The 18,137-nt window shown below is 46.8% G+C and overlaps 1 protein-coding gene across 1 annotated transcript in view; it reads left to right on the forward strand.

Annotated features, from left to right (window-relative positions):
* The first annotated feature begins 231 nt into the window (after positions 1 to 231).
* LOC126476006 (protein rhomboid-like) overlaps positions 232 to 18,137 on the forward strand; it is a 239,307-nt gene continuing 221,401 nt past the window's right edge. Inside the window, exons 1-2 of the mRNA XM_050103513.1 lie at positions 232 to 300; positions 409 to 549. Coding sequence (XP_049959470.1) covers positions 232 to 300; positions 409 to 549 — 210 coding nt within the window. The remainder of the gene's footprint in view (positions 301 to 408; positions 550 to 18,137) is intronic.

Below are 18,137 nucleotides of genomic sequence, written 5' to 3' on the forward strand. Positions count from 1 at the left end.
GGAGCGCGACCTCTACGAAACGGTGCAGTACCTCGTTCTCATCCTGTTTCTCTTTTGAGACGCCATTGGACTGAAACAGAACTTTCGTCCTCAAGCGGACCGTGTAGCACAATTTCTGCGTACGACAGACAGTGGACGTGTCTCGGGTGTCGGCAAGAAGGCACGCAGCAGTTTCAGCTCGCCTCGCAGAAGAGTGCCGTAACGCGATCGCAGTAGCCGCTTGCTGACGCGATGCCGCCCAGCCAGAGAGTCGCCGGCGGCGAACTCAGTGGCGCCGTTCGTGTGCAGGCGGAGGCGAAGGTGCCGTGCGGCGTCGGCGTCGGCGGCGGCGTGATGGAGGCGTCGGCCGCGGAGGCGCTGCTGGTGGCGGAGGCGGCGGGGGCGGCGGCCGGCGACCCCGAGCTGCAGGCGCTGGCGCCCTCGTCCGCCCCCTCGCCCTCGGCTCGCCGGCCGCAGCAGCCGCAGCGCCACAGGCCGGCGCAGCCCCAGGACGGCCACGACTGTCGCTGGAGGCCGCCCTGGTTCACCATCGCCGTCAGCATCGTTGAGGTCAGTACCTCGAGCTGCCGAGCGTAGCGCGTTGTAACGAGTCTCGCAAACTGCAACATTTTGCACTTAAGCTCTTTAACCCTTTTGCTCGAAATAATTTACGAGCCTTGTTGTTGTTGTTGTTGTGGTCTTCAGTCCTGAGACTGGTTCGATGCAGCTCTCCATGTTACTCTATCCTGTGCAAGCTTCTTCATCTCCCAGTACTTACTGCAACCTACATCCTTCTGAATCTGCTTAGAGTATTCATCTCTTGGCCTCCCTCTACGATTTTTACCCTCCACGCTGCCCTCCAATGCTAAATTGCTGATCCCTTGATGCCTCAGAACATATCCTATCAACCGATCCCTTCTTCTTGTCAAGTGTTACCACAAACTCCTCTTCTCCCCAATTCTATTCAATACCTCCTCATTAGTTATGTGATCTACCTTCAAATCTTCAGCATTCTTCTGTAGCACCACATTTCGAAAGCTTCTATTCTCTTCTTGTCCAAAATATTTATCGTCCATGTTTTACTTCCATACATGGCTACACTCCATACAAATACTTTCAGAAACGACTTCCTGACACTTAAATCTATACTCAATGTTGACAAATTTCTCTTCTTCAGAAACGCTATCCTTGCCATTGCCAGTCTACGTTTTATATCCTCTCTACTTCGACCATCATCAGTTATTTTGCTCCCCAAATAGCAAAACTCCTTTACTACTTTAAGTGTCTCATTTCCTAATCTAATTCCCTCACCATCACTCGACTTAATTCGACAACATTCCATTATCCTCGTTTTGCTTTTGTTCATGTTCATCTTATATCCTCCTTTCAAGACACTGTCCATTCCGTTCAACTGCTCTTCCAAGTCCTTTGCTGTCTCTGTCAGAATTACCTGTAAAATTTTGCTTATCACATAAAAAAAAAGAATGACCTGTTGTTACCAATAGATAACAAAAACATTAAATATTTCAGTGTTCCATTCATTGGAAGAGCTTATAAAATTTCCAATCAGTCCAAAGGTGTGGCATCAAACTGAGCTATTACTACAGTTGCGCTCTACCAAAACTACGATTCGGTGGTTTTGGTCCAGTACGTAAATGACGTACCTAGTGAATGGTAGGATTACCAGTATTACTGGTTGCACTGTTAGGAAAGAAACACAAATGTTGTGAGAGAAAAACTGCGAGCCAACGACTTCTCTTTATTTTTGTTTGTTTTGCACGTAATTAGAACCGCTCATCGTTCAGTGTTAGTCCGTTGTGTATTTTATCCTTACAAAATATATATTGCATTTATGAGGTAATAAAAATTAGCTCCTCGCGTAGCTCTACCGCATTTGTGTAACCAAAGCAACTGTTTTTAATGCAAGTACACTTTACATGCACAAACACAAATAATTTAAGTAAAAGTGGAAATTCCGTGTGGCTAGGGCCTCCCGTCGGGTAGACCGTTAGCCTGATGCAAGTCTTTCGAGTTGACGCCACTTCGGCGACTTGTGTGTCGATGGGGATGAAATGATGATAAGGACAACACAACACCCAGTCCATGAGAGGAGAAAACCTCCGACCCAGCCGGGAATCGATTCCGGGCCGTTAAGCATGACATTCCGTCGCGCTGACCACTCAGCTACCAGGGGAGGACAATTATCATTGTAATTATTGTTCTTATTTTGCACTCAATAGAACGTTCTTCATCATGATCTAAGGCAACAGTTTCCTGTTATTACTGATAAGCGCGTAAGTTGTTTAGGAATAACAGAAACGTTTTTCTATATAAGCTCGATGAGGTACTGAACCGTTGTTTGATATGTTTTGGCTTTTCGTTTTTTTTCCCAATTTTACCTGTTTTTGAGAAATTTGCGTTCCCTAGCGCTAAATGAAAAACCTGTATTGTTTTATTATTTTTACAACATCTCTCTGTTTGGCGTTACAAATACGTAATTTTCGAATAAAACGTGAATCAAACATTGGCAGTTTCAGTTTTGCTATAAATACTGTTTTTATGTAACAGACAGGAGGATAACTGCGTAGAACAAAAATTTTTCAATATTATGCGGTTTTTTATATATCCACATTTAGTTTCTAGACGGTTCACAGCTTATGGTTACTAAGAGTATCTAATAAGATACTGATTGCTTATGCAAAACAAACCGATTGTAATGAGTAATGCCCGACAGGCATGCAACACGCCTAATGTACAGGTAGCCCGGTTGTGATCTTAACTGACCAAAGCAACTAGGAAAACTACTGTAATGTACAGTCTACGGTAGCCTACGGTAGTTTCACAACTCTAGCTATTACGTGTCTCTTAAAAGAAAGCATATCCTGCCTCACAGTTGCAACAAGCTTGACAAACATAAACAAACTGGTGTTCCATCGATCGCATGTAGAGACTGCTTCGGTTTTTACGCAAATAGGTCATGCAGACTGTTTGCCATACGATACAATGAACACATGTCAGCTCTTTGGTTGAATATACATCATAAATCTGCAGTGGCAACTCGTCTTCATTACAGAAACGCGGCATTCCAAACGTTAATAAAGATCTCACATTCTGTCATAGACAACCTTCAAGCACAAAACTCAATCTCCTAGAGGCACTCGAGATACACAGACAACAGATTCTCAAACTGACTGACATGGTGAATAAACAGACAGGTAGTGAATACAACACATTACTTTCTGTATTGAGTAACGACTGTCCCTTAATACAGCAGACTCACTAGGAGCATTGAACACAATTTCGTTTGCCCTGGCTCAAAAATAAATACGCCCTGACGTGTCCATATCATTTCACTTACCGCGGTCGCTTCCTCTCGCCAACATTACCTGAAATCACAGGACTATTGAAAAATTATGACTGAACAAAATGTGTAGCTTGCTTTGTTTTCTGTTCAGACGCAGTATGTAACAGCTTGTCCCACATTCCTCGCGCACTCTCACACGCAACCAACCACGCCTTGACTTATGCTTCAACAGATCTAGCGACGATCTGACTCGCTGCACCATCAGCTTTGTCCCGTATTTTTAGTGCAGCATCTATTTGTGCTGTTGCAGCATCCTCACACGAATCCCCTGTTCTTGCGGATGGCCAGTACACTCCTCGTGTGCGCCGCCTGAAGCGCGCAAAATGCTTTGTAATGCTAACTTCCATATTGTCCAATTTTCAGCCCCACACAGTTTCTCAATCCCATGGAAATACATTGCAGTCTCATAAAACAATTCAGATTTACAGTTGCAAAAATTCCACACCAGAAAGTGCCGGACAATTGTTTACATTCAATACTAGCCGTGTAAATCATACAACACAACTGCGTTTCTGGTCTCAAGAGATGTGCAGTAACAGTACAGTATATACCGGGTGTACAGAAAGTGCGGGAACACTTTCACTTATTTATTGCACAAGAACCAAACATTGTACAGATATCATACGTATGTTTTTAATGTATACCGCCACAGCGTAGTTCGGTAATTTGCCGATAGTCAGCGCTAGTCGCAAACATGGCGAGTTCGGGTGTGGAGCGAGCTTTCTGTGTGTTGGAGTTCGACAAAAACAAGTGTGCTACAGCTGTTCAACGGATGTTTAGAACCAAGTACGGTAAGAAGCCACCAACAGGGAAGGACTTTTACCACTGGCACAACAAATTCGTTACGACGTGTTGCTTGTGCCCGGCAAAGAGAAGCGGACGTCCCAGTGTGAGTGAAGTGAATGTGCAGCGCGTACAAGAGACATTCGCAACGAGTGCGGTGCGTCGTGCATCCCGTGAACTCGAAATGGCTCCATTGACAGTGTGGAAACTCCTGGGACAGAAGCTGTCCATGAAACCATTCAAACTGGAGCTAGTGGACAAGCTCAATGACGACGACAAACACAAGCGTTATGAGTTTTGTTCTCAGTTGCAACAATTGAATGAGAAAGGGGGTGGCATTGTTGATTGCTTAATTTTCAGCGACGAAGCCACTTTTCACACTAATGGGAAAGAGAAGAGGCATAACTGTCGAATCTGGGGTACAAATCATCGATACGAATGCACTGAATTTGAGTGTGGTTCCCCGAAGGTAAATGTTTTTTGTGCCTTGTCACGTCGAAAACAGTGCAGGCCATTCTTCTTCGCCGAGAGCACTGTCACTGGATATTCCTACTTGGACATGTTACAGCAATGGCTGATGCCTCAAATGCAGTCGGACACTCCGATCATCTTTCAGCAGGATGGGGTTCCACCCCATTTTCATCATGAAGTTCGTGGGTACCCAAACACGGAGCTGCCGCATCGATGGGTCGGCCGTGCTACAGAATGGGACGGCTGTTTCATGAAATGGCCTCCCTGATCACCAGATCTCACTTCGTGTGACGTTTTTCTGTGGGGACACATTTAAGATCGGGTGTATGCACCGCCTCTACCACGTGATGTAGCAGAGCTCCGGGAGAGAATACAGGAAGCGACTGCCACAGTCGATGATGGCATGCAGGGACGGGCATGGCAAGAATTCGATTATCATATCGATGTCTGCCGGGTCGCTCATGGTTCGCGTGAATAAAAAAACTTTCAGAGCTTCTCTTCAAAATGCAGTATGTATGGCATCTGTACAATGTTTTGTTCTTGTGCAACAAATAATTGAAAGTATTCCTGGACTTTATGCACACCCTGTATTTGAGCGGTGTATGTTCTGTCGGACATCACATTGGCGTTAAATACACTCCTGGAAATGGAAAAAAGAACACATTGACACCGGTGTGTCAGACCCACCATACTTGCTCCGGACACTGCGAGAGGGCTGTACAAGCAATGATCACACGCACGGCACAGCGGACACACCAGGAACCGCGGTGTTGGCCGTCGAATGGCGCTAGCTGCGCAGCATTTGTGCACCGCCGCCGTCAGTGTCAGCCAGTTTGCCGTGGCATACGGAGCTCCATCGCAGTCTTTAACACTGGTAGCATGCCGCGACAGCATGGACGTGAACAGTATGTGCAGTTGATGGACTTTGAGCGAGGGCGTATAGTGGGCATGCAGGAGGCCGGGTGGACGTACCGCCGAATTGCTCAACACGTGGGACGTGAGGTCTCCACAGTACATCGATGTTGTCGCCAGTGGTCGGCGGAAGGTGCACGTGCCGTCGACCTGGGACCGGACCGCAGCGACGCACGGATGCACGCCAAGACCGTAGGATCCTACGCAGTGCCGTAGGGGACCGCACCGCCACTTCCCAGCAAATTAGGGACACTGTTGCTCCTGGGGTATCGGCGAGGACCATTCGCAACCGTCTCCATGAAGCTGGGCTACGGTCCCGCACACCGTTAGGCCGTCTTCCGCTCACGCCCCAACATCGTGCAGCCCGCCTCCAGTGGTGTCGCGACAGGCGTGAATGGAGGGACGAATGGAGACGTGTCGTCTTCAGCGATGAGAGTCGCTTCTGCCTTGGTGCCAATGATGGTCGTATGCGTGTTTGGCGCCGTGCAGGTGAGCGCCACAATCAGGACTGCATACGACCGAGGCACACAGGGCCAACACCCGGCATCATGGTGTGGGGAGCGGTCTCCTACACTGGCCGTACACCACTGGTGATCGTCGAGGGGACACTGAATAGTGCACGGTACATCCAAACCGTCATCGAACCCATCGTTCTACCATTCCTAGACCGGCAAGGGAACTTGCTGTTCCAACAGGACAATGCACGTCCGCATGTATCCCGTGCCACCCAACGTGCTCTAGAAGGTGTAAGTCAACTACCCTGGCCAGCAAGATCTCCGGATCTGTCCCCCATTGAGCATGTTTGGGACTGGATGAAGCGTCGTCTCACGCGGTCAGCACGTCCAGCACGAACGCTGGTCCAACTGAGGCGCCAGGTGGAAATGGCATGGCAAGCCGTTCCACAGGACTACATCCAGCATCTCTACGATCGTCTCCATGGGAGAATAGCAGCCTGCATTGCTGCGAAAGGTGGATATACACTGTACTAGTGCCGACATTGTGCATGCTCTGTTGCCTGTGTCTATGTGCCTGTGGTTCTGTCAGTGTGATCATGTGATGTATCTGACCTCAGGAATGTGTCAATAAAGTTTCCCCTTCCTGGGACAATGAATTCACGGTGTTCTTATTTCAATTTCCAGGAGTGTATTATCCGAATTCCTTCGGAAATCAATAAGTTACGAGTAGGATGTTAATGGACGCTGAACTTCAGCATGCGATAAGTCGGAAATCTGGGTGATCAGGAACTGTGTCCGGATGGCCGTAGCGATGAAAGCGGCCGATCATGAGAACCGGTAAACCCGGGTTCGAGTCATGGTCGGCACAAATTTTCAACTTTCGCCAGTGTAATACCAGTGTTGCTGGAGGTCAGGAATTCCCATTCATACCATACCTTTCATTCCGCATTCACTATTTCATATAAATAACAGTACCCAATTCCTTTCTTGAACCGAGGACTGAGTTCGCAGCCTATTGCAGAAACTCACACAAATGGGGACAACATGAAGCAAGCGCACAAAATAGTTCTTAGAGCACGACATGTATATAATGAAACAATAAAAAACATCGCATACAGAAATGTGCTACACAGCAAAGAGGTTATTATAAACGTTTCACGTCAACGTCTAGTATTGTTGGTGATGAGACCCAATATGTTAACGCGCACCCACGGCCCAAGTTGCCCCCCTCTACCATCCTCAGTGTGAGCTTTCTTCTATCGCTATTTGTACATCTACTGTGGAACGCATCAGTGTTCTCCATGCCAGACGACAACTGAACCGTGCTCGTGAATGTGTAATTTTACTGCTGTTGCGACAGACATGCCGGCGTCGTTTAACTGCCAGCTCACATGATACTGCTGTTCCTGACTAAACTCAACGTCCGAACGCTAATAACACCCTAAGCACCATCGACGTTAACACTGTGGCCGCTGTTGTCACTGCAATAGCACAGCCCAGTTATTTAGGTTTCTTAGATAATTGTACGAGATATTTTCTTGTTCTTCTTATCATTCTGCATTTCCTTGTTGGAGTACGACAAACATGTCACGGAACGTCGAATTGCTATGGAAAATGCTATTTTATTCTCTGACAGTCCGGGACGCCAGTCCTTTCTCTGTTATTCTAACAACATGATGCCTATGAGATTCCAATGCCTGCCGGTGAGATGCCACTCTTCACTTGAACGCTGCAGCAGGGGCGCCCCCCCCCCCCCCCCCCCCAGAACGCGACGAAGTAAAATACAGTGATGCAATATTAAAAGTATATAAGTTGTCTATTGATTTAATAATAAAATCTGTTTTAAATGGTTGCCTAGTAACTGTCGTATTAGGCATTTGCTACCATGGTTGCTTTTTCAAGTTTCATATGTCAATACTGAGGATATGTTTTAAAATAAGCCAGTTCTTATAGGGATAAACTGAGATGTAAAGACCACGGGGCAATCTGACGCGCTGGCATTGGGCCAGCTTTGAGTAATCTCGTTGCCCATTGTTCGCACCAGTTGCAAACGACGGCGATTATGAAATCACGCCGAGCAGGCATATGAGATCTGGACTCGTGTTTTGCGGATGTAAACAATATTGTGAATACCATTCCCCTACACCCCCCCCCCCCCTCCTGCCCATTCTCTCCTGGACAAACAGCAACGTTCAGAGAAACGATGGTCAACCGAGAAATAACGCTACATTTGAATGGCATGCTACATAATGTACTTACGGATTTCTCAAGTCTTAAGTATGAATAAAAGCGAAGCATTTATATGAGAAAGAAGATAAAGTGATTCAAAATAATGGACACTTTGATGTGGTACGTTGAGTATGTACAGTCGAGCTCTGTAGGATGCATCTGGATATCTGTATGTGTTCCTTGTCGTTGAAATGACAAAGAACATTGGTTTCCTGTAAAAAGTACTTAATGGGAATTTCCACGAATTGAAGAATTATTTCCAAGTTTTGATGTCTATTTCTTTTTTATTTCTCGGTGTTCTCTTCAGTTCATCTACTGCACCTAGCGTGCTGAATATTCTTACCACGATGTATGTTGTCCGACACGCTCGGCTGGACGTATGTTGCGAAATCAGACGGCCGGGTACGCTACCTGAAAGTCTTAATCCTACCCTCCTAACTACTGTCGTACGTCCCCGTTGTTTCATGTATGGAACCTGCCCTCTACTCCTGATAAGAATTGCGCGTGGTAACCGTTATCTGCCAGGATCAGTTCATAACCTAATCGATGAAGAATGTCTTACACATTGGTAAGCAGTATCAGACAAAGTTCATCAGAGCAAAGCACACATTGGTAGGCAGTATCAGACAAAGTTCATCAGACCAAAGCACTGACATGACGAACTATGCGGTATATACAAAACAAGGCGGACAGTGGTGCGATGCATAGAGTGACGCTCCAGCCGTTAGCATCGCTCTCACGCTTCTGTAGTGTGCGCTTCAGGGTGCTCGTAGAATATTTAACTCTATTTTCATATTCATTCATTTAGGTACGATGACGGTACTTCGCCATTTTAGTGTTCATTATGGATGGTATACCGGGTGATCAAAAAGTCAGTATAAATTTGAAAACTGAATAAATCACGGAATAATGTAGATAGAGAGGTAAAAATTGGCACACATGCTTGGAATGACATGGGGTTTTATTAGATAAAAAAAAATACAAAAGTTCAAAAAATGTCCGACAGATGGCGCTTCATCTGATCAGAATAGCAATAATTAGCATAACAAAGTAAGACAAATCAAAGATGATGTCCTTTACAGGAAATGCTCAATATGTCCACCATTTTTCCTTAACAATAGCTGTAGTCGAGGAATGATGTTGTGAACAGCACTGTAAAGCATGTCCCAAGTTATGGTGAGGCATTTGCGTCGGATGTTGTCTTTCAGCATCCCTAGAGATGTCGGTAGATCACGATACACTTGCGACTTCAGGTAACCCCAAAGCAAATAATCGCACGGACAGAGGTCTGGGGACCTGGGAGGCCAAGCATGACGAAAGTGGCAGCTGAGCACACGATCATCACCAAACGACGCGCGATAGAAATCTTTCACGCGTCTAGCAATATGGGTGTTTTTTGGTTCTAATAAAACCCCTTGTCATTCCAAGCGTGTGTGTCAATTTTTAACTCTCTATCTACATTATTCCGTGGTTTATTAAGTTTTCAAATTTATTCTGACTTTTTGATCACCCGGTATAGCAAATACAAGTATTACGTTAAGCGACAGCGATAGTTTTCCGATTGACATACGAAGGGCTGTCAATCGAAGCCCGAATGCTCGCCGCAACTGGAGTGTGGAACAGTTCCATTCAAAAGTAATCACCACACGCATTAAGACATTTATCCCGCTGGAAGACGAGATAATCAGTTCCTATTTCATAAAAAGCAGTCGGGCGCTGACGGATCCACAGACAGACCCACTCTTGCGCTTGCTACAAAATGGATGTCCACGCATATCTTTCTTCAGGTCGCCAAAGATGTGAAAATCATACGGTGAAATATCAGGGCTGTCCGCTAACCAAGGTTAGCCTTCCTCCGATTGGCAGTGTGTGGCGGGCGGTATCGTGCAACAGGGTGATTCAGTCCGACAGCATCACTGGGCGTTTTGATTTCATGGGGCATCGCAGTTTCTGCAAAGTGCCTTTATAGTACTGCTTACTGATTGCTGTTCCACGCTTGAGGAATTCAACGAGCAGAGGGCCCCTGCAGTCGACGAAGGAGGTCGTCATCCCCTTATCGGAACTTGTGTGAACAGCTGTGACTTACTTTAGCAGGAATGTTTCCCCCACTAGCTTTGCCCACGAGCTGTCGGAATGCTATTGGCCGGAATCATCCTGTTGCACGATAACGTTCGCTCCCACACTGCCACTTGGACGAAGGGTACATTTCAAAGTTTTGCTTGGAAAACACTGCAACATCCTTCTTACAGTCCAGATCTTTCACCCTGAAATTTTGACATCTTCGATAACCTGAAGAAAGACATGCGTGGATGTCGGTTTCATTCGGCCGAGGAAGTGCAAGAATGGGTGCGGTTGAGGATCCATCAGAGGCCGACAGCGATCTATGAAGCAGGAATTGATCGTCCCGTCTCCCAGTGGGATGAATGTCTCATCGTGTGTAGTGATTACATTTGAATGCAAACATTCCATGGTCCTGTTGCGGAAGGTTTTCGGTTTTTTTTAGAAATTGTTCTAGGGAGAGTCAGAAGAATGAGCAGTTTACCAAAGTGGCGCTTACCCCGGCATTGCCGGTTACCAGGGTGGGCAACGGCTGGAGCGTGAGGCATGGAACAAAGACAGAGAACACACTGTCGGTGCTTCAGAGTGCTTTCCGTGTCTCTCTGCGCAGAACGCATCGTGTAGTCTGCCTTCTCACGTACATCAAGCTATAACGTTTGTAGCAGAATCGCTCTAGCATTTTTCACGTCTGACGGAGCGCAGCTGACAGCAGTGACTCCTCCCTTTTCCTTTCCACCCCTCTCCACCTTCAATTTACATACCTTGAAACGGTATTTGTCAAGTGCATGTAGCAAGATAAGATCCTGTGCTTCACACGGTAAGTCAGTGGCCTATGAATTATTGTTCTTTCTCATTGCACAATGGTGTTTTTTTCTTTCTTTTTTCTTTTCATAATACCGAGAACTGTATTTTAAATTCGCATGATGTACGTATGATCCAATTCAAACTCCGAGGAAATCTAATGGATAAGGCGAACAGATCAGACGTATTCGAAAGAATCTCACACACATGACAAATAAAGTTGTGAAATCAGGTAGTAACCGCTACTTTCAAGATACATTTACCGGAAAGCACCGATACAGAAAATAAATCATTACATTGTGTGGTCCGGACAAAAGCTACACGATCGGGAAGCAAATACAGATTTCAGCCTTTTGGATAATGATTTCGACTTCAGTGTACTCTGGAAAAGTCGGAGTCTTGCGGTTTTCGAATCCTTTCTTAAAATCCGGCAGTTCAGAATCGTCGCTAAATTACGACCAGCACTTAGAAGCAGGAGGTCAGAGTGATTACCCAGAGTTTAGAATACGCAATATCACGCAGACAAAGCTACAGAATGGGTCCTATATGCTTATTACTCATGCTGTTTCTCTTGACCTTATCTTGATTAACTGTTAATCAACATAATCGGCCGCTATCAACGACGTAATTAAACTTTATTAGAAATAATGACGAGAAGATTGTTAGGTTTTAACGTCCTACCAACTACGAGGCCATTGGAGTACAATCTCGTATTAAGGAAGGATGTAAAGTAAATCGGCCATGCCCTTTTCAAGGGATCGATCCCAGAATTTGCCTTAAGCGATTTAGGAAATCTCGATAAACCTAAATCTGGATGGGCTGACGGGGATTTGAAACGTCGTCCTTCTGAATGGGAGTCCAGTGCCTTAGGAAAAGGGGGAAGCGACAGTGATGCGCACTGCGCCAAGTCCCCTCCGCCGCACACCGAAAGATGGGTTTTCGGAGTAATGACGTAGGTACAGATGTAGAGGAGAGACTCCTCAAGCTCCCTGATGTATGCCGTAAGCAGGTGAATCCATTCATTGCTGATTACACCGTGCAGAGGTTCCAAATTGCGAGGGAGTTGACTGCTTCGTTTCACTTGCTGTTCCAAATAGTCCCAGTCATTTTGTACTTGTAGGCGACTGAGTGATTTAGCGGGCCACTCGAGGAGCGACCGGATGCCTGAATGATCGTCAAACCAGGAGTGTATGCGTGTAGCCCTCTCAACGGGCTTTTATCATCATGAAAGATGAAAGTACCGCTTATGTTGAAGATGTAAATGAAAGGGCAACCATTGGTTACAGAGAATATTGAAAGCTATTGTAGTTCTAGTTCATGCTAACCATAATTATTGGTCCCAAATCACGGTAGGAATAAGACCCCAATATTTCAGTGAATCACCTCTGGCCTGAGGGATGACTATTACACTTTAGTGTAAACGCCTCATTGCGTCATCCGTGCCCCCGAGTGTGCATCGTTCTAAAAGAGGCAAAACAGCAGCTCGTTGGACCAGGTTACATGCCTCCATACAGGTGCTATCCAGGTTCTGTTGTTGGGCACATTGAAGGCGTGCAACGTATGTGGCGCTGACAGCAATAATCTTTTGAAAGCTATCGCCATTGAACGGACGTGACAGTCATCTTCAGTCGCTGTCAGTTAGCACATTTTTGCGACCACTGTTCTTACGCTGTGTTACATGTCTGTGAGTGGTGCATTGCTGCTTGTAGATAATGTAGACAGTTTGATTTCATACACAAACAAATCAGGAAACTTAATTCGGAAGGGGAGGGGTGTCATATGCATGAGCTTCCTGTCATTCTGTCACGTCGACCTATCTTACCGCGCCGATTGCACGTAACAGACTAGTAGTTTCACGCCACTTCACTGTGATAAAAAGGTGCTAATATTGTGATCCGTTAGGCCTGTTCCAGTCGATGCGTCCACAGGTTTCAGATGTAGGAATACCGCGAGAAATTCATGCTTGAACGTAAATGCAGAGGTTAGCGAAGCCTGCAGATTGCGCTGTTGTACCTGACCAAGAACGGCCCTGTACAATGCCCTTAATACATTCCAAGAGTTAGTCGTGATCAGAACAGTGTTCTGTGTAGTTGTGAGTGTATTATATCGGAGTTAAGTATTATGCGAACGTGGGCATATTGTTGGTACCCTTACGGTGGGTGCTTCCGTAACCAAGGTTGTCGAAGTGTTTGGTGTCTCAAGCGGCATGGTATCGAAGCGGAAAGATATCATACGACAAGTCGCAACGCGATGTGTGTGCTGAGTGATCGTGACAGATGGTCATTCAAGAGGATTCTGAAAAAAAAAAAGAGGACACAGCTACAGAAGACAGCGCGGGACTGAATGTTGCACTCACGAACGCTGTCAACACCAAAACAAGAAGGGAACCCAATAAGTAGGGAAGCGGAGGGCGAGTTAAAATTCCATAACTACTTATCTGTGATGCAAATGCTCTTAACAGGAAAACGTGGTGCTGAAGCCATAGAACCTAGACTATGGAGCAATGTAAGGAAGTTATTTGGTCGGATAATTCTTTTTTCACGCTGTTGGCAACTTCCGAAAGTGTTAACGTCCCAAGAGTGAATCATGGTGGCGATTCGATGATGATTCGGGTCACATGGTTACTCTGCAAGGTCGCATTAATGCAAAGGTTTATGTAAACAGTTTGGTTAATCATGTACGCCACACGGTACATTGTTTGTTTCCCAATAGTAATGCTATGTTCCAAGATAACAGAGCACCTCTTCACATAGCTCGCATCGTATAGGACTGGTTTCGTGACCACGATGATGAATTGTAACGTCTCCCCAGGCCACCAGAATAAGGAGATCGCAACATTAATGCGCCTTTGTGGTCTGCTTGTTTGCTATCCACGTTGTTCAACGTTGCCTGCACTTGGCACTATTTTGCAGGAAGAATGGTATAAGATTCCTGTGGTGACATCCGAAGAACGAGGTCCCATATCGAAGCCGATGAAATCACAAGCAGAGACAATCACTGCCACACGCAGCAAAGAATTAGGTGTCAGCGAAGACACACTCTCAGTATGTTCTAGAGGCCACCGCAGCAGTAAGGTTACTCACGTCAGAGCGCAGCGCCGCTTTCCCCCTTTGCAAACGTTGTCTAAAACGAGCACGTCGTCGTACTCCAGATCCAACAGCGCGAGTCGTGTTAGAAGTCAGAACGGTTTGTAGTCAACTGAGCACTGGGATGAGACTGTCATTCTGTACCGTTATCAATGATAAGTTACGTGCTCAGCCACAGTGGCATATACACACATGAAAAAAAAGTTTTGCATCACCTCGGTTCCGAGAGTTCCGGAAACTGTACAGTAAATTGGAGTAGAGATCAACATAAATAAGATTTCCGCCCTTTTTATTGCTCATGAAAACCACACCTTGCATGTTGTACCACCACACAGCCAGACGTTCAGAGGTGGTGGTCCAGATCAGTGTACACACCGGTACCTCTAATACCCAGTAGCACGGCCTCTTGCATTGCCTGTATTCGTCGTTGCATGCTATCCACAAGTTCGTCAAGGCACTGTTGGTCCAGATGGTCCCACTCCTCGACGGCGATTCGGCGTAGATTCCTCAGAGCGGTTGGTGGGTCACGTCGCCCATAAACACCCCTTTTCAACTATCCAGGCATGTTCGATAGTGTTCATTTCTAGAAAGCATGCTGGCCACACTAGTCGAGTGATGTTGTTATCCTGAAGGAAGTCATTCACAAGATGTGCATGATTGGGGCGCGAATTGTCGTCCACGAAGACGAATGCCTCGCCAATATGCTGCCGATATGGTTGCACTGTCGGTCGGAGGATGGCATTCACGTATCGTACAGCCGTTACGGCGCCTTCCTTGATGAGCACCAGCGGCGTACGTCGGCCCCACGTAATGCCACCCCAAAACAGCAGGGAACCTCCACCTTGCTGCAGTCGCTGGACAGTGTGTCCAAGGCGTTCAGCCTGACGAGGTTGCCTCCAAATGCGTCTCCGACGATTGTCCGATTTGAAGGCATATGCGACACTCATCGGTGAAGAGAACGTGATGCCAATCCTGAGCGGTCCATTCAGCATGTTGTTGGACCCATCTGTACCGCGCTGCATGGTGTCGTGGTTGGAAAGATGGACCTTGCCATGGACCTCGGGAGTGAAGTTGCACATGATGCAGGCTATTGTGCACAGTTTGAGTCGTAACAAGACGTCCTGTGGCTGCACGAAAAGCATTATTCAACATGGTTACGTTGCTGTCAGGGTTCCTCCGAGCCGTAATCCGTAGGTAGCGGTCGTCCAATGCAGTAGTAGCCCTTGGGCGGCCTGAGCGAAGCATGTTATCGACATTTCCTGTCTCTCTGTATCTCCTCCATGTCCGAACAACATCGCTATGGTTCACTCCAAGACGCCTGGACACTTCGCTTGTTGAGAGCCCTTCCTGGCACAAAGTAACAATGCGGACGCGATCGAACCGTGGTATTGACCGTCTAGGCATGTTTGAACTACAGAGAACAAGAGCCGTGTACCTCCTTCCTGGTGGAATGACTGGAACTGATCGGTTGCCGGACCCCCACCGTATAATAGGCGTTGCTCATGCATAGCTGTTTACATCTTTGGGCGGGTGTAGTGACATCTCTGAACAGTCGAAAGGACTGTGGCTGTGATACAATATCCACATTCAAGTCTAACGTCTATCTTCAGAAGTTCTGGGAACTGGGGTGATGCAAAACTTTTTTTAATGTGTGTAAGAGACTTTCCTGTGGACGTGGATTACTATCAAGATAAGTATTTCAGACTGTGCAAGTTTTAATGAAGCGATATAATATTTTGCGTGTTGTAGCACCTGCTCTACCTCCTCCAGAGGTACACCTGGAAACGCTAGGAGACACTCCAGTGCCGAAGCGAATGTCTGAAATGTTTTTCGGTCCTGACTGCAACTCCTCTGAGAAACACACCGCTCTTGTTTTGAATGCCAAGGGGCTTCCTACACCATTTTGGGCATGGTAATATGCTGTGTTTTGGGTGTTTCCCTATTTTTGTTCACCCCCTGTATTTGCCTGATAGATCGCGCGTAGAAAGGAATTCTTTGGCTGCCGAGAACTGTGCGACGAAGAGTCTTCTCTGTAGTTTCGTAATGTCACATCAGAGAAGTTGCTGAGAGGCCGCCTTGAGTTGGTGGCGTTTGAAGTGCTGGCTTTGAGCCGGCGCAGGCGTGCTCCACATTACGCTCGTGCCTGCAGGCCTCGCTTCCGCCCGGCTCGCCGTGTTTGGACGCGCAGCCGGTACGTCACCGCGGAGGAGAGCCGCGATGTTTATTTTCCGCGTCCCGCTTCTTTCTTGCGCGCTGCACGTTTTTGCCACCGGCGCGTGGCCTCAGCGCGATGCATAAATAACCTCGGCGGCCGCTCGCGCACAGTGCCGCGCCGGTGTGCCGTAGGCTGGAGGGGCGCTGCGATCGTTGTCCTCGGCTGAATTGTGTGCACCTCCGCAAACCCCTCCCCCTCCCCCAACCCTGCTTTTGTGCCCGCCTCTTTCTTTGTCGTATACGTCGCTAGTCGACTTCAAATTCCGCTGTTAGGCGCCGTTATCGATTCTCGGCGGTACGATTAAGAAGACTTAGAATTTTACATTTAGGAGCAACGGCAATATACGGCCACTGCAACTGACTAAAATGAAACGAGTACGTAAATTTATCGATGCGTGAAAGTTCACTTCCACTAGATTGTTAAACGCGTCCTTGTGTTCGTTTACACGAGCTTTGCGTAGGTCAGAACATCAGGCTTTAATACTGACAAATAAAGGTGAAGCGCTCAGAACACAAGATCGTGTGTCAGTTTAACTTCGTACACGCACGCACCCTCGACGAGTGTGTAAATGACGAACTGCAATTCTCTGTGAGAAGTAGAACAGACGCCAGAATGAATCAATTTCTTCAGTTTTGTTACCATGCTCGGTAGGTTATGCAAGAGTCAGAAGTTGAGTGATTACTGTGACGTACAGGGAGATAGCGCAAAATGGTGTGGGACAGTATTATGAGCACCTGACAGAGTCTGAAAGCCCGGGCAGACGTGTTCAGGGTCAAAGTACCGGCTGACCGCGACCACAAGAGAGGGTCGTCTTCGTGCCCACCAAGCACGTAGTAGCTCCTTCATACCTGTGCCTGTCATCCAGAAAGAAGTAATGTACTCCCAGCAACATTCTGCGTCATCCTACATCTACTACATCTACATTTATACTCCGCAAGCCACCCAATGGTGTGTGGCGGAGGGCACTTTACGTGCCACTGTCATTACCTCCCTTTCCAGTTCCAGTCGCGTATGGTTCGCGGGAAGAACGACTGTCGGAAAGCCTCCGTGCGCGCTCGAATCTCTCTAATTTTACATTCGTGATCTCCTCGGGAGGTATAAGTAGGGGGAAGCAATATATTCGATACCTCATCTAGAAACGCACCCTCTCGAAACCTGGACAGCAGGCTACACCGCGATGCAGAGCGCCTCTCTTGCAGAGTCTGCCACTTGAATTTGCTAAACATCTCCGTAACGCTATCACGCTTACCAAATAACCCTGTGACGAAACGCGCCGCTCTTCTTTGGATCTTCTCTATCTCCTCTGTCAACCCGACGTGGTACGGATCTCACACTGATGAGCAATACTCAAGTATAGGTCGAACGAGTGTTTTGTAAGCCACCTCCTTTGTTGATGGACTACATTTTCTAAGGACTTTCCCAATGAATCTCAACCTGGCACCCGCCTTACCAACAATTAATTTTATGTGATCATTCCACTTCAAATCGTTCCGTACGCATACTCCCAGATATTTTACAGAAGTAACTGCTACCAGTGTTTGTTCCGCTATCATATAAACATACAATAAAGGATCCTTCTTCCTATGTATTCGCAATACACTACATTTGTCTATGTTATGGGTCAGTTGCTACTCCCTGCACCAAGTGCCTATCCGCTGCAGATGTTCCTGCATTCCGCTGCAATTTTCTAATGCTGCAACTTCTCTGTATACTACAGCATCAACCGCGAAAAGCCGCTTGGAACTTCTGACACTGTCTACTAGGTCATTTATAAATATTCTGAA

This window comes from Schistocerca serialis, chromosome 1, assembly GCF_023864345.2.
Source record: "Schistocerca serialis cubense isolate TAMUIC-IGC-003099 chromosome 1, iqSchSeri2.2, whole genome shotgun sequence".
In the NCBI taxonomy this organism is placed as follows: Eukaryota; Metazoa; Arthropoda; class Insecta; order Orthoptera; family Acrididae; genus Schistocerca; species Schistocerca serialis.